At 44.2% G+C, this 23,343-nt stretch overlaps 2 protein-coding genes and 1 long non-coding RNA gene across 6 annotated transcripts in view; 1 reads left to right on the top strand and 2 right to left on the bottom strand.

Moving 5' to 3' along the window:
* Positions 1–4,619, bottom strand: part of map7d1a (MAP7 domain containing 1a) — a 61,707-nt gene extending 57,088 nt beyond the window's left edge. For 3 of the 4 annotated variants that reach the window (XM_031577112.2, XM_012825173.3, XM_012825182.3), the window contains exon 1: positions 4,189–4,619. In XM_031577112.2, the coding sequence (XP_031432972.1) occupies positions 4,189–4,246 (58 nt within the window). In that variant the 5' untranslated portion in view covers positions 4,247–4,619. The remainder of the gene's footprint in view (positions 1–4,188) is intronic. The other variant, XM_031577111.2, reaches the window with a different exon arrangement.
* A 12,682-nt stretch (positions 4,620–17,301) lies between these two features.
* LOC122133316 lies at positions 17,302–18,143 on the top strand. Its single transcript, XR_006152684.1, has 2 exons — positions 17,302–17,885; positions 18,077–18,143. It is a non-coding gene; the product is annotated as an uncharacterized LOC122133316 (long non-coding RNA).
* A 3,590-nt stretch (positions 18,144–21,733) lies between these two features.
* The window catches only part of si:ch211-1i11.3 (mitogen-activated protein kinase kinase kinase 5), a 21,749-nt gene continuing 20,139 nt past the window's right edge, over positions 21,734–23,343 (bottom strand). Inside the window, exons 26-28 of the mRNA XM_012824638.2 lie at positions 22,918–22,991; positions 22,383–22,459; positions 21,734–21,931 (exon numbers count right to left, since the gene is read on the bottom strand). Of these exons, the coding sequence (XP_012680092.2) occupies positions 21,835–21,931; positions 22,383–22,459; positions 22,918–22,991 (248 nt within the window). The 3' untranslated portion in view covers positions 21,734–21,834. The remainder of the gene's footprint in view (positions 21,932–22,382; positions 22,460–22,917; positions 22,992–23,343) is intronic.

Here is a 23,343-nt window from a genome sequence, read left to right as displayed (position 1 = left end):
TTTCTCCTGCGTCATCTCTCATCTTAGAGGAAAGAGAGCTGATTGAGGCTGACTAGAGGAAAAAGGGGGTGAAGTGAATAGATTTTTTCTTTTCAAAAACCGCTTTATTGATTGATTGCAGTCACCAAGTGTTAAGATAGATATATGGATGAGTGATGAGAGTGGTCGGGAAAAAAGACAAGGCCAGGGGGTGGGGGTGCATGGGGGTGGGGGCATACCCAGTCCTGATCTGGACTAGAGGTGACCCAAAGTCAGCCACTATCTGAGTAACATCCGGGTGTCTTGTGCCTGAAGAAAACGAGGATTAGAAGATGCTCTTCTAAGTCCTGAACAGGCCCATTTCTGCAGCACCACTCCGCACAATAGCAGAGAAGAAGCTTCAGAATGGACCCAGGGCAGAGAAGATAGTGGTTTATCTGCTCCTTTATTAAACAGAGGATGAAAGTAATTTAAATAGACAAAAACACACAGTGAATTAGCATTTCTTTTGATAGCGGCCCTGTTCCATTTAGAAACCCATGAACTGAGTTTTATTCTTGAGAAGAGCTGACACATTCAACTAATCTGACAAAAAAGTCTTGCTGCTATAAGAAGAGGTTGTGCTCTCCTGTGTGACAAAGGAGCATGCCAATGAGTCACTGTCCCCATTGTCTGAAGAGCTCATTCTCAACCACTTCATGTTTCTCTATGGGGAAGACAAAAACTAAGCCTCCATTCTTACACAAAGACAGCATGTAAAGAACAGTAGGCCCTCTTCACAAGACACAAAACAACTGATGTCAAATGTTGAAGATGCAGTCTGCGATTAGGTTTCCGTTTTGTGAAAGGTTGATATTTGTGCCCAACAGCCAACTAAATTACACCCTTACCTTACGTGCTCCTGAAGCACCGTACTGATTCGCTGGGATTGTTTATGCCTCGGTCTGAGCCACTATGTTTGCTTCCCATTTACAGAGTCAGGACTGTGCAGGAACACAAGAGTTTTCTGAGCGCAAACACTGAACGGACAGCTAGAATTTGACAAAAATGTATGGGATGACAATCGTGGACTGCACCTTTAAGGACACTTTAAGTAAACAGGTAGATGACATGGTGAACAACTAGAAAGTATGGGTGATTTAAAAAACACAGAGGAACATTATGTAAATATGCAAAGCTGGAAAAACCCATCTCCCATTCCATACTTGAGGTGTGGGCGCGTTAACTAAGTATCAGGATATGAGTTACTTCCCAAACAGTGTCACACAAGAAAAGACTGAGTTGACTCTCTCGTTCCACTGTAATGCATCACATGCCAAAATGTTGACATGCCCCTGAGATAGTCAGCTATTGGAGAATCAGAAGGTGTTGATTTGTCAGTCGATCTCAACCACAAAGTGTAACTCAACATTGCATGTTTCAACATGGCTATGACTCTTGACAAAGCTATGACCTAAATCAATACTCCTCTGAAAACAGATACATGTAGAAGGGTTTGAAGACCAGTTGTGCTACATTCTAACCAATATCTCTCGTCATTAGAGGAAAGATGTGTGTGCATCTGTGCATGATGACAAAGCCCATATCATGTGAATTACCATCTGCACTGTCAATATTATTCCTCAGAATGAAATGTATTCCAAAGAGGTTTTAAATAACAGTCCTGGACTACTCTCATTGCATGAGCGGCTTGCGGTGCAAGAGGAAGTAGTAGAATACAACAAAAACACAACAACTTCTATTGATTTCTCTATTTCTAATTTGACACCCACTGACGTTTCTCAGAGCATATTACAAACCGTTTAAATGTCTAGAACTTGCACAGTACTCCAACCATACTGCATGAACTGTGCATGTCTTTAATGAAACTATTTAATTCATTAAAAACACAAGCAGGAAGTTAGTCCAATTCTACCTCTCAGTGGCTACAAACGTAGCACTATCCTGTTAAACTGTGAGATAATTCCGGTGACCCTTTCCTTGTAGGAGGGTTTTTCGTGCGGCGTACCAACAACATCACAGGAGAACGCTGCCACCGCAACCTTTCCCACAGCCAGGGTGGGGTCCTCTTGTCCTCTAGGGGGACTAGGAGCCAAAACAACCCACCCAGTCGACCCCCAAGCCAGAGGAAGGAAGCCCAATCTTCTGTTGTCGGTGGAGGAGGCCTCATACGGCAAACCTCTGTTTACAGAGTGGGGTGTGGGTCAACACACCATGCTGGGGAGATGGTGATCTGGGGATATCTTTTTCCCTCCTCTGAAGGTCTTGCTTCATATTCCATAACAGCATAGGCCTTTGCGCTGTATGGGGCAGTCTGAAGAAAGCATGCTGTTGTCCAGACAACACCACCATGCACATTTTCCTCACATCGCCTCAAGCAGTAACTGACCATTACTGTGACTTTTTTTGTCTTTAAGTAATACTAGATCACAACTGCTGAACTAACAGGCCAACAGCACATGGTAACCAAACATAGCAGTAAAGCCAGACCTGAACCTCTGCAGAGCGCTTTTTCTGACTCACCTCTGATAAGATACCATTATCTGGCCGACAGTGACTACAGTCCAACAGTACCGACAGAGAGCTTTCAGCGTTGTCAAGGGTGCACCTTGAGAGCTTTACTGTATAAATTCAGAGACAGGGGTGGGGAATCGCCAGAATGCATGTGAGCTGATAATCACTTCACTCAGCAACTGCAGTGTGGTACAGATAACTGATTACTGCAGATAAACATACAACCACGTTAGCGTTGTAACATCTGCAGTGCAATAGGAGATGCGATAATTAAACATCTCAAAGAGGAAGGTGGGCATGACTGATTCAAACCTACAGCAGCCTCAAGAATATATATCTCCTGCATCCTCACATATTTCGGTCAATGCCACAACTCAGAGTTGTTTGTGTTTGCAATATAGAGTTCCGAAGACCCATGTCCATCATTTGGCCAGCGTTTATCTGGTGGGTTTCTGAACCACTCTGAGATATAGCCTCTGGAGAAAGGTCTCCCCTAGGGCGTTATGATGCCCACTGATGGATGACCCTACGCACAGTTATACAATATGAAAATTCATTATGATCACATTCAACACGAGCACATAATACTGGTGACAATATTTTACAGACGTTGATCCGAAGGCACCAGCTACGATACCAAACCTGTTACCGCATGTCGTAAACATGAACCGAGGGGGAGGGGTCAGGATTATCTCATCAAACACTGGTCATTCAATCTGTTTTCATACTCATACAATTAAATGCATGGTCTACGAATGGCATGTTTCAAAAAGTAGCCCAGTGACAAAACTAGGCTACGCTTCGTTACCAGTGCGTTACTGATGAGTGAGGTGCACCTAGGACAACGTAAAATGTGTTCTTTTGACTGGAGAGATGGAGCTGGATGTGGAAGCTTTTCGCCTTAGGGATCAAAACATGGATATTAGACCTACATGCGAAAGGGAGGGGTGATTTACACTCTGGGTGTAAATTATTCTGCATTTTGTGTAAATACCACGACATATAACTTATTTGTTTCATAATGATATGGCACGTCATTCAACATCGGCCTGCTATTCAATGGGAGTTTATCGGTTGTCTGTTGTGATGATGCTCTACACTAACGTTGTAAATAACACAGGTCCACACAGCTGTGTTGTCTTTTGTCCCCACTGGCCCATTGTAACATTTTCTTTTTAATCCGTAGTACCAGCAACACTTCATACATTTCCCACACACATCACACATGCTCACTCACACAAAGGCGGCGAACTTGTTTTCAGCATTACAGGCAACATTGTAGCATAACTTCAACATAGCCCAAGTCTGCACCCGCATTAGATTATCATAAGATTTAGGAATGATTAACTCCTGATGTAAAATGTAGTCTATAACAATAGATCACCCACGTGAAGAAATACACAGGCTAACACATCTGTTGAAGGTTGTCTTATGCATGGCCGACTTCGACGAATGTAGTTGTATGACCTGGCATTCACTCAATATAACTCAAATATAAGGGCGACTGTGAAATTCTCCACGTAATTTCTACTGACTGAAATACAACACTTGTGAACGCAGTCTACCTCTTACAAAAAGAGGTTGCCAACAACTGAAGTCGGTCACCAAACCAAGCACTCGCCGACACTCTACCAAACCACACAGTAACTGCAACATTCAGTTGAAATAAAATGCGACACGTTTTGTGAGACTTACATGTATCTGAAGGCAACCCATTTTCTCCCAAATCGTTGATAAGATTTTTGCATTCCATTTCGGTTATTCAGTCATGCGCTTGTGGTGTCTTCCTCCTCTCAGCTCGTGTAGCTACTCATTCCTCTAGCAATGCAGGGGGAAAAACTTGGTTTAGTCACTCCAGTTGCTCAGGACACCAAGTCTTCCCCTTGCCTCCAAAAGAAGAGCGCTGGAGACGAAAAGAGGGCGAAAACACCGAGTAATGGACCGACAAATTAAAGAGTAGAGTTGGTTAGTCACAGAAAAAAACGACACAGTATATATCCTGTCGAGAACAATACTTCTCCCGTTACCGAGGGTAGGTTTTCCTCGGTGTGACGGGATAGTGCGACAGGCAACTTTCAGGGTAGTGGGGTGATCCTAACCCAGCGGTACAACAGCTGATGGTATGCTCATACAGACGGTCCCAACTCGGCCTCCCCAATCGACCATACCATATGTCATGGGGTTTTCATGTTGAGATGAAAAGCTATCGATCCCTCGCTTGCACTAACATTGCGTTTATATGATTGTGGAATCACTAAAAAATATTTAGTTAATCAACGCTTTATTGTCCATTTCACCAAAGCAAGAAAAAAAAATCTCCTAGAAATCCAGAAGACACTTTCGCCCTTTTCTCTAAAATGGTACAATCTGCCTGTGGTCTCTGCTCTGTGCGCTACATGAGCAGACTGAACGCGTTAACGAAGTATCATTGCCATCGTATAGGCCTTTCTGACAGCAGAACCAAATATCAAGAATATCTAGCTCTTTTGGAACAACGCATTTAAATACATTTAAGGGTTACTGTGTGGCGGGGAGTCAGTTTGAAGAAGTTGTACAGTTGGACCTATTCCTAGATTTGTTGACTCGTTTTGGAACATCAGCAGTTCTATAATTTTGGTTTTTGATTCTCTGTGCCTGGCTATAGGCCTAGTCAATGAATGGTTGGCGAAATGTTATTTTTGTCAGTGACTTCACAGACTCAACCAGTGATCATTATCTTTATTGTGTGGGTTCCAGATTATCTTACATCAACAGTAGGCCAACTGCCTACCATTACTCAAGAAATCCACAGAGGTTGGCAGCCCCCATTATGTAACGTAAATCATGTACAATATTTCTGTGGTTACACACACACACACACACACACACACACACACACACACACACACACACACACACACACACACGCACATATCAAACACAATGCTTTATGTCCTTCCAGCCCACCAGTGGTATGTTTCACCACATGGACAGGCTGGCCCAGGGGATTAAGTAGGTTAACAGAGCTAAACTGTAAAGACAGATAGATAGGCAGAAAAGACAGATAGAGAGAGGAGGGGGAAGGAGAGGAGAACTTTCATCCGACCATAAACCTCTTGCACTTTGACCCAAAAGCGGGTGATACGCTCTGTTCAATTAGGAATCTCATCAAAGCATGCAGAAGATGCTGAGGTCAACTGTTCCTGTCTTCTGGATTAGGGGAAAGCCTGAGTGACTGGGAGGGAGGGCTTTGGGGCTACACTGGTGGGGGATGCTGCTGGATCGGGGGTCCAGTCTGTGCATTGGATTTGGCCCCGTTCCAAGATGGGCCTGATCTGTTTCCAGAGTAAGCTGGAGTCTTGAGGCAGTGTTAATTCTCCAGAGGTGTCGCTGAAAGCTTTCTCAGTTATCATCTTTAATTCAACCCTCAACAGAATATTTATGAGCATCCATAGTATTTTATCATGCTTGGAGCTAGTCGAATAGCTGTTCAAATATTGAGTGAAACTGTACAGAATATGGAGGATGTCTTTCTTAATACCAAATGTTTTCTTTGATAGATTGGTTATGTATTTTAACAGTTGTTGAAGTGCTTTTTTGTACAGTCACCCATTTACAGAAATGAGAATAGTGGATTGCTTTCCTGAAAATGCAATCAAACACAGCCAGCAGGCCACTCTGACCCCATGTAGCCTATCTCAAGGCGTATATTTCTCTGTGTCTGTTGGGCTGTCCTTTCTATTCCTTTCTCTGCAGTGTTTGGGCCCAACAGACTCCCGGAGCCCCTTTGCCACCTGTGGAACTGAAAGAGCATCTGCCAAGGAGCGGGGGGCTATGTGATGGGGTTGCGTGGGGGTGGGAGGAGTGACACACGTGAGAGGAGACCCCCCCCCCCCCCCAAAAAAAAACCCAGTGGGGCTCCTTTGTGCAGCTGTTGGGGCTGCGTTAGCACAAGGCAGCCACTGGACAGGAGAAGGGTGGGGGTTAAATAGGAGGAGCAGGAGGAGGAGGAGGAGCAGGAGGAGGAGGAGGAGGAGGAGGAGGAGGGGGCGAAGGAGGCGGGGGAGGTGAAGCAGAGACATACTTATTCAGGCCCCGCTCAGCACTCTCACCAGAGGTGTGACAGGGTACTGGGACAACTGATTTGGTTGTTGGCTGGATGTTACAGTGACGTGCATATATTGGAAATAAACAGTTTTTGGCGAGGTAAACGAAATAGCCTAACGGTTTTAAGAGAGCTTGACAAATAATTACCCTCTGATGGAAAAACAATTATAAATAAATCTGTCCATTTTCTACTCAAGCCCAAGTTCATCCACAGCAGAGAGGCCAGATATGTTGGAAGATACATTTCCACACAGCATGGTCAGAGGAGTAAACAATCTATTCAATACCTTCAACTCCTCTCTCCATTCGACTCTCACTCTGGCCTGTAGATGGGATTGTTGACTGTGAATTACCATTGAAAGAGTAAGCAAGTAAAGAGGATGGTCACATGGCCTCATTGCCAGTGAGAAGATAGACAAATAGCAGAGGCAGAGTGAAATGCATTGACAAGCCCTGTAATTGGCCCTGGAGCCACTTGGAAAAATATAACCATGACCAGAAATAAAATAGAGACCAGACTACCAGACTGTGGTAAGTTGGAAACATTTTGAATCAGTTGTGAGTGGAGTGAGGATGGACACTGTGGTGCTTCTCATACTGATGCCTGTTTCACATTAAGTTCATATATATAAATATATAAAACAAATACAGCTACATCTTGTATACCAAAACTCTTACCCTTTTAGAGTTGGAATCACATTAAATTATGAGGTGAAAATGGTTTTAGTACAATTTATTCATGCTTCAGAAAGCTGAGAATCCATTTTAAGAAACATTTTCTCCTGGAATGACTCAGGGTAGTTCAGTATCTCTCTGGGAGATCAGAAGGTTTGAACAGTTTACTTTTCCTTTTATTCTGTTAGGTAAAGCTTTATTTTACAAAAGCATTAAATGTGTTCATGTTCAAAGTTGTTTTTCTCCAATAAATTGTGGGACTGTGAGGTACTTAGACTACAGACAAGCACAGTGTTTATGCATTAACCCGAAGAGTTAAAACACACGCATAAGCACAGGTTGACTGAAAAAAACAACATAAGCAGTCAAGACCACTGAAAACCATTCAGAACCACCCTAACCTCAAAAACAGTACAAATCAGATTAGTCAACATAGCCCACTAGAATAATGCGTGTTGTTGCACGGCCTCAGCAGGTAAGCATTAATACATCACAGGTTGTGGTTTCTCTGCAGACACAACAACATTGGGTCCAATCCTCTTAGCCACCTGAATGTTATTCATTAAGAGGTTCTCCCAGGGCTTCTCTTTCTTAAACCGCACAATCAGCCCATCTCCAGCATGAGTTTCCACTTGCCCCAGCATCCTTTGTGCCTTTGTAGGGGGGAGGGGGTGCACACATCCGTCTTTTCAGATACTATCTCTGCAGTCTCTCATGTTGTTCTCTCTCAGTGATGCCTCTTCTTTCTGACTCTTTCATCTCCAGCTTCATCTTTCCAATGATCCCCTGTTCTTTTTAGGACTGCACTGCTTTTCGGGACTTTCCCTTTTAGTCTGCAAGCAATGTACACACACACACACACACACACACACACACACACACACACACACACACACACACACACACACACACACACACACACACACACACACACACACACACAGGTACAGCATGTCATCGTTTTTTGTTTAACCTACAAAATGAACATACACCCATAAATTGTGCTCAAGACATGCCATTTCAGCAGACATCCTGACATTGAACCCTCCACAAAGCTTCATCAGCCATTTATTTACGTGCTCTAAACATTGAGTCTATTGTGCTCTAGTGTAGTGAATGAGAGAGCCAGAGATGTCTATGTATCATCTGCAGAACTATGATGATCAATGTTGTTCTGAGGAATTTGGTCCAAAGGCAGCATACAGAGGCTGAACAGAAGAGGTCCAATAATTGATCCCTGGGGGATTCCACAAGCAAATTCATGATATGTCTCTGTGGAAAGGAGTTCTGGCAAAAAGAGTATTGTTGATGTTCCTGTTAATCATCTTAGAAATGTAGCTGTCTAGCCCTGCATAGTTAAAACGACAGTAATTGTTATTGAGGTCATAGTGGATTTGAAGTTTATTTTCTCTCCATTTGCGTTCAGCTTTCCTGTATTCTCTTTTCAGGGCTTTTACCATCATGGCGTTTCTTCATGGGGCTTTCTGTTTGCTCAAAGTTCTCTTGACTTTTACCGGTTTTACAACATACATGACATTCTAAATTTGGAGTACATCAACTGTCTCTGCATTCATGGTTGGGAAGCTAACTTTGTAGAGTTAATAGGAGCCCCTGTGGAAGTCTGCAGTTGACGTGATACAGGTAACATATCAGACTGAATGCACTGGAATAAAGAAACTGTGTCCTAGCTTCTTCTCAGAACAGCTGTCAGTATACCATCCCTAATATAGCAGGGACCCTGAACACATCACACAATCCAGTCACTGTTCTGTACCCTGCCGCTGCTATCAGTAGCATCCGCTGAACATTCTGTGGTCTGTGCTCTGCCAGGGGAGCCGAATGACTAGGCTGCTGCTGACAGTGTTGAAGTGGCCTTAGACAGCTTTCTGAACGGGGACGGGGTGCTCTGTATTTTTTTGGGTGAAATCTTTTTGGATAGGACTTGTGGGCACATACGGGCACATACGGGGGGGTGATGAGGAGAGGGATAAATGTGGAGACTTGAGCATCCACTGGCAAGCACAAACACTGTGAAGGTCTTTGAACATGCCTGGCTGAATTACATATATAAAAACGTGTATATTAAAAAGTGCCTCACAGTGCATGCTTTATTTACTATCTCTTACAGGGCTATTAAGAGAGTTATATTCTGACTTCCTTTGTACCAGATATACTCATATTTGAAGAAAATAATTGTGTAATTCAATCAACATAAAACAATGTATTAAATATAACATAACATAAAATAAAATATGCGCAAAACTGCACATACGTTTCGGAAGGGCCAGCAGAATCAGTGATGAGAAGTACTGTGTCATGACAATGAGCTGTGTGAAAAAGTGAAGCGAGGGCAGAGGGGAGACTGAGGACCAGGGGTCCTCTATTAGCTGTCCTCACATTAGCCCGATGACAGGAAGAGGGGCCCCCGCATCCCCTCAATCACCCACTCAAGGCAGCAGAGAAAGGGCCTCTCTTAGAGGAGTCTGCAGCTGCTCCAGCTCTGCGGCATCGCTCACCTGCACTGCACTACACTCACGCACACACAAACACACACACACACACACACACACACACGCACACACACGCACACACACACACACACACACACACACACACACACACACACACACACACACGCACACACACATACACACACACACAGATACACGTGCATGCACGCACGCACGCACACACACACACACACATACACACACACACACACACACAGATACACGTGCACACACACACTAGTCTTTAAACACATCCTAACCGGCAGGCATATTCTCTCTCTCTCTCTCTCTCTCTCTCTCTCTCTCTCTCTATCTCTCTCTCTATTTTTATGTCTCTCTCACACACACACACACACACACAAATGCACTGACGAGTGGTTCAGCCCTGAGGCAGCCCAGGCAGTCAGCGAGGGAAATTTAGATGGGAGGGAAACAGCAAGCACAAAAGGGTCATGATGTAACCACAGGAACAGCAGCACAACAACAAATGACCAAGAGATACCGAGACGTCAGACAGATATGGTGATATCTTCCACTGTGTGCACAGAATGAGGCTTTGACACATGCATCACCAGGAGGAATGACACGAAAGATAAGTAATCTCCTGCTGGGTGAGATCTTGGTATTATCTTGGTCTTCTGTCAGTGTCTTTTTGTAGAACTGTGGTGTTGAATGTCTGACCTTGGTAGCACACCCTTAATATAATCTCCTTGCGTAAAAGAAACCGTACAACAAAATTTTCAATTTCAATGAAACATTGACACCTCCTCTGTCAATACTTGTCAACACCCCTTGGTGTGAGGAGAGTATTCAATCCATCTGAACAATTACACTGATATGACAAACTGAACTGAGGAAGACAGGGACGTGCACGGGAGGGGGGGGGGGCTAAGGCAACTGTCCGTCTGCCTTCCTCGACTCAAGCTGCCCGTCCGAAGGAAATTATTATTTTTTTTTTTAAATAGTACAACGGCTGCAGAATTTCATGTAGGCCTAGATAAAAAAAATCGCCACCCAAAACATTTCATAGTGACCTGCCATGACAGTTCCAAGTCTTATAGGCGGAATATGTGCGCGGGGGGAGGGGGTGTTGCGGCGGCGGTTATTGATCTACCCTGACAATTTCACAGTTTCAAGTCTTATAGGCAGAATATGTGCGCGGGGTGAGGGGGCGTGGCGGCGGCGGAGGTTACAAACATGAACGTGATGCCCATTTTTCAGGGCAGAGCAATGGCCCTTCAAAATGCCTGTGCACGTCCCTGGAGGGAGATACGCCTCAACCTCATATGGTTTCTTTTTGATACCGTCTTGCCACAGTCTTGCCAACTAAGCATCAAGATATGTCAAGTATTTGTAGAATGACCTCAGCAGGGAAGTCTAAATGCTCTACAAAACAAAAGCAGCATTGACTGAATTAACTCTAATCAAGGAGGTGGAACAAAATTGCATAACTTTCTCCAAAAACTAGATTACAGTAAATCCATTTAAGGGGAAACATACCAACTCCAGGATGTGTAACCAATATGTCACTGTGAAATATGTTTAGAACAACTTTTATACTTCAAAGTAAGTTGCAAATTGGGAGTACTTTCAAAGCATATATTATGCTTCACTTCATATCTCTAATTCATCAGTGTTTTCGCTGCATACAATGGCCAAAAATAAATTTGATAAGCCACATATAAAACATAAAAAAATCGAAGACATAAATAAATCTATAAATGTGTTACTGACAGGGCACAGGAGAAGACCCGGTGATTGTGAAGGCAGCTGGTGTGCTGGTCTGGAGAAACGGCTGTCTTAACAGGGTCAGTGGGGCTGGGACTCAATATGGCCAAGTTTATGGAGCCTGTTTATTGTCAGTGAGAGTCTGCAGGTCAGCTCTTATGGATAGCCTAGGTCAGCCATGGCCCCCTAAATCACAATGGCAGGAATTTCCAAAGCATCCAAGGGGACATACAAGCTCAGTGTCCACTGGCATGGCTAACAAACAGAGCACTGACTCAGGCTAGTCTGGGGGATGAAGGGTGGCATGTTTGTTTCTACTTCTTTAGGAGTAAAAAAAAAATAGATTACAGTTTCCCAGTGTCTGTTTTCAGGGAGTACGTTTTCTTCCAACCACAATGGTCAAACCTCTGAACACATGTAATGGATATTTTCCCCTCGAGGGGACTCACAGCAAACTGAAAATGCGGAAATAATATCTTACTATCTAGAGGTGGCAATTTATGATTTATGATTTATGATAAAGTGATTTTCAACAGTTGGTTGTTACTATTTGAACACTGTTATGTGGTGCTTGGTTTAATGTTCTATGGTATAACATACTGATACAAATATGAGTTAAAGTTAATGCAAGCAATGCTGCCCGTTCCTGTTAACTTCTCAAGAGAGTTTTGCTTAACAGATTGCTTAAAGTCTTCCTCATCTTCTTCTTCCTCTCCCTTTTCTTCCTCCTACTTCTTCCTCTTCCTTTTCTTCTTCATCAAGGATTTGTGTTTCTCACATGGTTACTTCTCACCATGAAAAACAAAGCAGCTGTTGTTTACCTCCAACAGTCATGATCTAAACAGAGTCTGCAGCCATTTCCACAGGACCTCAGCTGCTGTGTCAGTGTTGTGATTTGCTCCGAGTTGATAAATATTCTCATTTGGGCAGACTGAAGGTCAGCTTCACCTATGGGGGGCCGGAGGAGGCCTTTACTCACGAGCCTGTCCGGCTTTGTGCCCCGCCGGTGATTTAATCCAGCAGTTTATCAGCTGCCAGAGTTTAAATGAGCGTTGAGGGGAAGGGGGAGAGCGGGATTAGGAGAGTGGCCTGTTCCTTTTTTGTCTGTCCCTCCGGGGTGCTGGAAGAATCTTGAAGACAGTTTTGTTTGTTTGCAATAAATTTCAGTAGCCTTCAGCAACTACAGCCTCCTTCAAGAAAACACTTACAAAACAAAAAGAAGACAAAAACTTTTTTTTTCACTGGAAAGGTTCAAGCTAACTGCAGCAATCATCTGTCCCCAAGATCAGTGTAACACTAAAACCACACATACATTGTGCACAATGGAACTTATATTGTTATCTCAGACTGCAACACTGCTACATTGTACAAAAACAGGATTTCTCATGGACGTTGACAAAATGAACTGTGTGAAAAGACTCAAGGACAGTAAAGAAACATACAGCTTTAAGTCAACACAATAGCTGTAAAAGATCCACAGACCACCCTTTCACTCAACACCCTCCTGCATGACACACTCAACAGGCGTCTTTGCCGACTCTACTGTTCTTTCCGTTGCTGAGGCTGTTCAAACAATCAGTGCCAGTTTAATGGCAAATACTTGTTTCCAACCATAAATGCCCTGTGATGAGGCCTACTGATAGAAAGAGTTTCGACTGACACACACACACACACACACACACACACACACACACACACACACACACACACACACACACACACACACACGAACACAGAGAGAGAGAGAGAGTGAGAGTGAGAGAGAGAGAGAGAGAGAGAGAGAGAGAGAGAGAGAGAGAGAGAGAGAGCGAGGAAGAGAGATATTGGCACACAGGAAGACACCCATGCAGACATGTGCATCACCACACCTGCAAAGATCTGGTCTATCAAGTCTATCAAGCTAGTCTACATAACCCCCCTCCACCCCCCACCCCCACCCCCACCCCAGCTTCCTCACTCCCCCCAGCCTGCCCATGTCACCCCAGCTTCCTCACTCCCCCCAGCCTGCCCAAGCAGATTACGCCCCCCCTCTCCCTCACATGTCCACCCCCTGTAGTCCTCTCATTATCATGACAAACCACCGAGCGGGGAAGAGGAGAGAATGAGAGGGTGAAGGAGGGAAAATGAAATAATGGATGTGACCCCCCTTCTGGCCAACCCCAAGTCTCTTCACATTCCACTGACCAGAAACAGAAGGAGTCCTCTACTGAGATTGTCATGCTCTCTGTCAGCGGTGACAGTGTATTTCAGATCGATACTCTGTACGTCCCCATGTGACGATAAGCTATGCTTGGGGTGTGTTATACTCAGATGTTAACCCAAAATCTTCACAGGGAAAAAAAAAAAATCGCTTTTTGTTGCATATTTTAAGTGTATTTTCTAAAGCACACCTTTACCTCTAAAATATATAACCCCTTTTGAATATACTACTTCATTTCAGTTGATTCAGTTGATCACTGGAATAACATAAGGAAGTTATCAGTTCACAGCCACAAAGCACACAGACCAATATTTTATTTAGAGCATTTTTGTTGGGAATGCATTTCCAAAGAACCTACATATCATCTAAGATATAACAATATCTATACTATCATAAGAACTGTATGAGAAAGGGTAAACCTGAGCACAGCGCCACCTGTGGCCAGATGTGGCGGTGCTCCTGAGTTGAGGTGTGGTGCTCTGCTGTCTGTAGTGCTGACTGGATGGTGAGGAGGGCTCCATGGCTGTAGTGCTGACTGGATGGTGAGTAGGGCTCCATGTCTGTCAGAGTGGATGTGTGTGAGAGGAGGGGAAAGGAGCAGCGGGTTAAGATCACTCGGGGGTGAGAAGGTCAAACATCAGTTCTGCCCTGTCGCACATGGCTTGCCCTCTTGCACATTGTTTGCCCTTTTGCTCTCTCTCTCTCTCTCTCTCTCTCTCTCTCTCTGTCTGCTCACTCCCTCTCTCCCTCTCTTTCCCTCTTTTTCAAAGGCACACACACACACATTTATATAGTGTGTATTTACTCTGTATTCTGTCTCTATTTATTCAGTTTGCCGCTTTCTTGTTCTCTCTATCTCTTCCTTTCTCTCTTACACACACACACACACACACACACACATTCATATGCATACTAGTGTATGAATGTGTACGTACACACTAGTCTACACTGACAAACACACACACACACACACACACACACACACACACACACACACACACACACACACACGAATTAGTCACATGTTGGTGCCCTTTCACACAAAAATGCTGGCAAACAAAAAGACATCCGGACACACTCAAGAAAATCCACACAATACCCACGAGTACATGTCCAGACACACACAAACATAGAGCACCGGCTTCCAGCACACTGAACAGACCGCTGCTCTTGTGATGGACACATGGTATTCAAGCCCCCCTCTCCTAAAACTTCCTCTCTGGATCCCTGCCAGGACTTCCCATCGCATGGCTCCACACGTGCTCCCTGACAAAGCCACGCAGCGGTCCTGCAAGGGCTCTTGGGCTTTTGTCGGACGAGAGGTGGCCTCAATGGTGACGGTAGCTGGGCCTCCCGTGACTCGCTTAGCCAATCAGGGAGCTCCGTCTCCGTGTTGTTGTCATTGTTATGCGATGTGATTGGCTGTCCTGAGCATCCCCAGGCCACTAAGCTGTTTAATGCATTCAGGAGAGCACAGTGGGTCTGATAGTGCTGACCCTCCTCTTAGCAAGATGGCCACAGCGGGAATGATGATATAATATCACTGCGGGATATGAGAGTGACCCTCAGCGCACACATGCTCTCACAAATACACACATGCAAGACACACACACACACACACACACACTCCTGCATGCATATGCACGCAAAACATAAAAGCCATGCAAACACATCACACACACTGCAGGATATGAGTGTCCCTCACACACTCATACAATACACATATACACACACACACATACTCACACTCACAAATACACACTCATGCGGTGCAATCACACCATACAATATAAAAACTGCAGGCATGCACAGTTATGCAGTAGTTATACAGTAGCTCACTTTCAAGGCCAGTAGTGTTCTAATGTGGTAACCGTGGCGTCAAATGTGCTCCCATCCCAAAAAAGCTCCCATCTCTGTCAGAGTCTGTTAAATGAGCACTGCTCTGTCCTGTCCTGCTCTGCCCTGCCCTGCCTGCCCTGCTCTGTCCTGTCCTGTCCTGCTCTGCCCTGCCCTGCCCTGCCCTGCCCTGCCCTGCCCTGCCCTGCCCTGCCCTACCCTGCTCTGAACTCCAGCTGTGCATGGTGTCACTCCAGGGCATTACAGCCCAGACACAGGGCAGCACCGTACTATATGCTCCTTACAGATATATGACATCAGACTTAAGGGAATGAGAGCTAGGAGTGTCGGTTTACTTACTTTCAGTGATGTTATGAGCACATCCAGTCCTATAAACTGGAAATATGCAAGCAGTATAACATCTGTCATTCAGTGAAAGTGTTAAGTTAAGAAAGTGAGAAAGCAAAAGATCAGTCATTATTTTAAGAAGAAATTAAAAGATTATTAAAAAAAAAAAGTAATGTCAATCAAACCTTAGAATGAAGGAATTGAGGAATGAAATGACATAAATCATTTGGTGTAAGTACAAGACCTTGTAATTTAATAATTTAATCCTCCCCACACACACACAACACACACACACACACACACACACACACACACACACACACACACACACACACACACACACACACACTCACAAACACACACACAAACACAAAATATAAATTAGAGATTGAACAGCACACTCAGAATCACATCTCCAATGACGCTGGGCAAAAAACAACAGTTGCAACAATGGCTCTCCCGGCTCCATCCCCTCCACCCGTGTCCTTTGTGATGCTGCGGTGGCAGGCTGGGGCCCCCATCCCCAGGTGGTGGGATAATCTCTGAGGTGTCCGGCCTCCCAAAGAGACCCCCCCCCCCCTCCCCTTCAGCCTTCAACACTGCAGCCCCCTCTCTCCCCTCCTGACACAGTTATTATTATTCAACCCACAATGGATTAGAGAGAGCTTCAGCATCAGAGTCCTCAGAGCGCCACAGAGATCTAACAGAGGGGGCGGAGAGAGGGAGAGAGAGAGAGAGAGAGAGAGAGAGAGAGAGAGAGAGTGAGAGAGAGAGAAGGTGAGAGAGAGTGAGAGAGAAGAGTGAGAGGGTAATGAAAGACTGAATGCAAATGAAAGAGTGAAAAGACAATAAATACAGGGAAAGGTACATAGAAAGAAAATGCATGTGTGTGTGTGTGTGTGTGTGTGTGTGTGTGTGTGTGTGTGTGTGAGAGAGAGAGAGAGAGACAGAGAGAGAGAAGAGAGAGAGTGAGATTAAATGAGGGAGTTATAGAGAGTAGTGGGTAGTGTGAGGCTATGATAAAAGGCTGCGTCTGTCCTCAGTTCACCTGTCAGGCATGTTGTAAAAGCGAATTAACATCTGAGGCATCAGGCGATTCAGGCCATGCTGGCTGTGTGAAATCCCATCTGAGGACACTGAATCTGCTCTGCTAGGTGCCATTGTGCACTTCACTTTCAATGACACCATCCTCATCCAATAGTAGTGGAGACTTTAATGCGTCCTGCTTTGTCTTAAACTCTTTTCTCATTCATCTCAATAGTTGTGACTGTTACTCTCTATCTCTATCTCTATCTCTATCTCTATCTCTCTCTCTCACACACACAAACTCACGCACATTATAATAACTCTGAATACACAAAGGAATGCCATACACTACAGCAGGCATCCAGCTGCCAAATGGCCACTAGCGATTTGATCAAGCCTCAGACGATATCTTTCCCTGTTACTCTCCATGCATTAATGTGTGCTGAATGCTCTTTGTGCTTGCCTGCATCTTGAGCTCTTACCAACCCACTTTTTTGTGGCTGTAAATTGAACGCAGCTGTGGTTATTATGGAGCTGTTACATTGATCCAGTTTTATAGTCAATACGATTCTGTACACTGCAATTTGTTAATGGAAAATATTTATATGAAGAGTTGATGCGAGAACAAAACACTTTATGAAATGACAACCACAGTACTGTCACTGTATTACAACCATTATGTACATGGGAAAATATACATTATCATACAGCCACTCATTACCTTACTCTTAAATTAGTAATATATATAATACAGTTAAGAGTATGTCTACTTGTTGGCTTTGAACACAATAGTAGTTCATAACCAATAACCTGAGAACCCTGAGTATTGCCTTCCTGTTCAGCAGACCCTGTTCCTGACCAAGTGACGGCACAGAGGGTGGAAAGCTGCAGACATGTCCCACTTTCACCTCGGTGTCAGAGCACTCAGTCTGTCCTCCTAAGTGACTACAGAACAGTGGCAGTGAGAGTCAGTGGGGAAACAGGTGAGGATTTGACCCCGCCGACTCACCGTAGTCTCATCTCCACCACTCCCCTTCTCCTGGGTTCTCCTTGTGTCTTAGTCATAGGATGACGATGCGCTACGTCATCTTCCCTCTGCAGCCTGAGTTTGGTTGGAGATCAGTCAGGGGAGGGTGACCACAGAGGGGTGACTAGGTGTGTGTGTGTGTGTCAGTGGTTGTGTTCTGTACTAGAGACTAGGAGGGGTGTGGTGCGGCGTGGTGCGGTGCCGCGTGGCGGAACAACGACGAAGAGCCAGCAGGGTCACATTCCACAGGGAGCTGGTTGGCAGACGGAGGGGCCCGCTTGGATCAACTCTACAACACTGTTCCTCTCGGCTGTTCCTCTACAGGCACGCACACACACACACACACACAGATATGTGTACACACAGACATGGTATATCTCACTACACAGTGTGATTGTGACATGTCCAGCATTCACTGTATCTGTGGAGTCACATGATACTAAGGAAGCTCTTTGTTGGATAATACTTCCTTTGGATAGGACGCCTACAAAGACTTTACAGATGGTTTGTTGAAACTCATGTTCGGTCTTTCTAATTGTTCACTGAACATCACCTTAACCAAAACCCAACCCCTAACACTAACCTTAACCATACATTGTAGTTAAGAGTTTTCAACAGATTTGTTTATAATCTGTAGATAGTCTATAGGGGGCCATCCAAATAAGGGATGATCACATTGGGACATGTCTAACATTCACTGGGTCATCACGACCTGAAGGAAGCTCTTCTTTGTGTAGTCACACACTCTCGCCTGGTAGGTTTGTGTAAGTGTGTGTTCAACAGGAGCCCAAACATGACCTGAAAAAGGGGGACAGTGAGAACATCACACAGGTGAAATGTCACATGAAGAGAACACAACAGAGTTTAAAGTACGACATGTGTGTTTTCTTTTTAAATTCTCTTTTTTTTTAATCATTTAAATAATTGGAGAGGCCGCCTAATTCCCAAATGATCTCATATCCCCTATGTTGGCGACTCCACCTCTCTCCTGGTGGGAACTAATCCACTTCGGCTATTTGGCTATTAATGATATCATGGCTTCACTCAACACCGGGCTGTCATTCAATACAATACAATACACACACACTGGAGCAAAATGAGGCGGATGACACATTCACCGCTGGATCACAGACGGTCTCCCATGAAGTCGATGTGAAAAGTGGAGGCACCACGTAATCCTGGATGTCCTGCCCAGGGTAACAGGAAGACACAAACACTCGTCTCCAAGGTGACGTCAACAGTGTGAAAACAGCCGTGGAAGCACGAGAGGAATTTTTCAGCCCGGCCACAACACTGTGCCTCAGTCCTTCCTTCTTCCAGAGGTTGTACACACAGCTTCACCTCTGTCTTTCATTAAAACGTCTGGCCTGAACACTTGACCAAAACAGATGCTGCAAATGAGCAAACCCTAAATGAAGTGCAAAAGATGGAGGTATGGATGTTATCGAATAACAATGCATTTGTTTGCAAACACATACAACAAACGGGCTTTCAGTGTTCCCAATTACACTTTTTCACTGGCTTTCTGTGAAGACCAGTATAGACCAGTAAAGCCCACAGTAGAAACGTTACTACGACCATTTGTCTTCCCAGAATGTGAAAAACATCCCCGAACCTCAATCCCGGAACCTCACGGAACAAAACCACCTCATACATCTCTAACAAGACATCTCGAATATGACACATCACAATCTGCATTTCAGTAGACCAGTTTTGGGGATTTGCACCAAAGCAACCCTTTAGCAGATTTTCTGCACCTCCTGATTTCATAGTAACAGCTGGTTGTTATATAATCCTAATATGCCTGAAGCACGGGTCATCCATATCACTATTCAAAATAACACATTTAGGAAATAACCACCAACAATAAAGTTGATGGTTATGTGAAAAAAAATCCCCACACATAAAATCCACATCCAAAGCACATCTTTATCCATAATCTGGGCACGTCTATTTTGAAAGATGTATAATGCATTGTGTCAATTGCAAGTTGACTTTTCTGAATCATTTTCGTGTCTATTTGTCATTTTATACAGATACACAGACATGAATGCAAACACGTACCCAAGTTTATTCATTTTCTATACATCCCCACACAGTGAATATACAAATCTCCTTTTCTGTGTCACAGCCTGAATATAAATCTTTATCACAATACAGCAAGTAAAAAGCTATAAATCTCATCCACCAAAATATTATATACACCATTGTGAAAAACATATTAACAACCAAAAATAGTTTTTGTCAAAAAAGAGGTAATGAATCAAAAAATGTTGGTTCCTTCCCTGTCTTGGTTTTTGAGTCTCAACAAATATATATCATCTGTCAAAAAAAAAAACCAGACAGGACACACAATAGTAACACCCATAGCATGAGGATGAGTCCGCTTACAGGTGGGAGATTGACCATCTGGTGACCTGGTGTGGGCAGAACAACCTGGAGCTAAATGCTCTGAAGACAGTGGAGATGGTCGTAGACTTCAGAAGGAACCCAGCCCCACCCACCCCCATCACCCTGAGTGACTCCCCAGTCGACACTGCGGAGTCCTTCCGCTTCCTGGGCACCATCATCTCCCAGGACCTCAAGTGGGGGCTGAACATCAGCTCCCTCACCAAAAGAGCTCAACAGAGGATGTACTTTCTGCGGCAGCTGAAGAAGTTTAACCTGCCAAAGACAATGATGGTGCACTTCTACACCTGCATCATCGAGTCCATCCTCACCTCCTCCATCACCGTCTGGTACGCTGCTGCCACTGCCAATGACAAAGGCAGACTGCAGCGTATCATCCGTTCCGCAGAGAAGGTGATTGGCTGCAATCTGCCCTCTCTACAGGACCTGTTTGCCTCTAGGACCCTGAGGCGGGCAGGTAAGATTCTGGCCGATCCCTCACACCCGGGTCACAAACTTTTCGAGGTCCTTCCCTCCGGCAGGAGGCTGCGGTCCATCAGGACCAAAACCTCACGCCACAAAACCAGCTTCTTCCCGGCTGCCGTTGGCCTTAGTAACAAGGCCACCTGACGTGGACTCTCATCCTGCCCCCACACCTCAAGCCTGTGTTATGTTAACACTCACTACATTGCACACTGCACATTGCACATCCACTTTTGCACTCCTGCCCTGCTTTTTGTATTGTAGTACTTATTGTGTTTGTGTAGTACTTACTGTGTTTTTATGTTTTATGTTATGTGTAGTACTTACTGTGTTTGTATGTTTTTATGTTTACTGTATGCACCTATACATCAGAACAAATTCCAGGTAGGTGTAAACCTCCTTGGCAATAAATACTATTCTGATTCTGATTCTGATTCTGATCATCTCTCTGTGTGTGTGTGTGTGTGTGTGTGTGAGTGTCTTTGTGTTTTTGAAACTAGATATGACCACTTTATACAGATAAGACACATTACTCTTACTCCAGTTTACAATCCTCTTTCAAAATGAAGAGTAAGAGAGCATTATTTCCAGATGCCTTTAGAAGTCAACCATCTAAATATCAAAATTCATCTTTATGCAGCGGTCTTCATATACACTGGGTCTCCATCAAAAAGTCTTTAACCAACTGACCAACCTACTAACTACTATTAACTAAGTCCAATGGCCAACACAAGATTCATATGTATCTAAACATCAGATTTTTTTTAAATCTGTAAATAAGTGATTGACAGCTGTTTTGTGCATGTGTTCAATTTCATTTCCAAAGACCACTTTCTATGACTACCTTCACTAATATCAAGGAGCTTATCAAACTCGCTCATGAATGCTAAATGGAGGCCTTATTAACGATTCACACCAAATTAATTATTCCAATTCATGAAGGAGACCCAGTGTTTTTAATGGACCCACATCATTCTTATTGGACCAGCCAATATCATCCCCAGAGACAGTGCAGGGTCTAGTGCGGACACTGTTCAGAGAAGTGTGTCCTCCCCCTCCTCTGTGTGTGTGCTGAGGCGAGACTGTCTCTGTTTTGACACGGCTGCCCAGATCCGACACAGCATGCCCCCCCTGCAGGAAGAAGAAAGCATTAGATACTGAAAGGCTTAGATACTGCTGAGAGGTTTCACAGTTGCATGCACAGTTAAAGACAGTCGAAAGGTCTAGAGATAAATATACAAAGACAGGCCCTAGGATAGAGATGCATACTCACTGAAAAGCAATGCTGAGAACCTCTATGCCATTTCAGAAAGATGGTGGGTATTTATTACTTTTTAATCTATGGTAACAGCCAAACTGAGATGATTAAGCTCACTGATCACAAAATACTGACCACTGTCTTAAGCTTATTAAGAAACAACAAATCATCAGTCTTTCAATCAACCTTGAATCAGTGAAAAAAGTCTGATAGAAAGTACTGTTGTGTGTGACATTCAAGCTCAGTACGTACAATAATTGGCATTTGTTATCATTAGAGGAAAACCAAATGATTGGCCAGTTCACTGTGCTGATGTAGCCTTACTTTATGTTGCAGTACTTGAGATCGTCTCTGGAAGCTGTGTGGAGCAGACACTCCAAAGTGAACTTATGAGAAACGAGCTGTAAAACAAACAAACAAACAAACAAACCAACATCAGATAACATTCAGAATGTAACGTTCACACACACAAATTGGGTGCACATCACAACACCAGCAGGATGAGGATGATATAGGCAGAACAGCTACTTACTGTATGTTTGTATGGTCATGCAAGCATTAGCATGGCTTGGGTGCACATCACAACACCAGAGGGATGATACAGGCAGAACTGCTACTTACTGTGTGTTCATACAAGCATTAGCATGGCCATACACCAGAGGGATGATACAGGCAGAACTGCTACTTACTGTGTGTTCATACAAGCATTAGCATGGCCATACACCAGAGGGATGATACAGGCAGAACTGCTACTTACTGTGTGTTCATACAAGCATTAGCATTGCTAGTGCTAGGCCTGTGCTAGGCTAGGATGGGGTACAAAGTAAAAGATGCATTCCTGTAGCCAGGGTGTACTTACTGTATCTATGGAGTCCTGGTCCACAGGAACGGATCTCAGCCAGCGCACCAGTCCCGTGTTCTCAGAACTCGCCTCTATAAGAGGAAGTAAGAAAGCGGTCTATCAAAATGGGTAGGATTTTTGTTCTAAAATGTATTTCTGATGAATAATATCATTTGGATGAGCTGGACTCAACCACAGCAGGGAGGATTAGGAAATAGAAAGTGGGAGTAGCAAAGACAGATAGAATATCACTATCTAATCACAGACGGAGAGGCAAACACACACAAATATCACTATCTAAATCAGAGACTGAAGAGCAAACACACACATACACACACAAACACAGTTTTGGGTTAACAGAAAGAGCAGGGAAGGGTCAGAGAGGAGCTGACCACCACAGACGCAGCAGATTAGAATGAAGAGTGATGGCACTGAGACATTGTG

Source organism: Clupea harengus, chromosome 11 (assembly GCF_900700415.2).
Source record: "Clupea harengus chromosome 11, Ch_v2.0.2, whole genome shotgun sequence".
NCBI classification, from domain to species: domain Eukaryota; kingdom Metazoa; phylum Chordata; class Actinopteri; order Clupeiformes; family Clupeidae; genus Clupea; species Clupea harengus.
The sequence above is the reverse complement of the archived record's forward strand: the minus strand, read 5'-3'. Positions and strand labels throughout refer to the sequence as shown.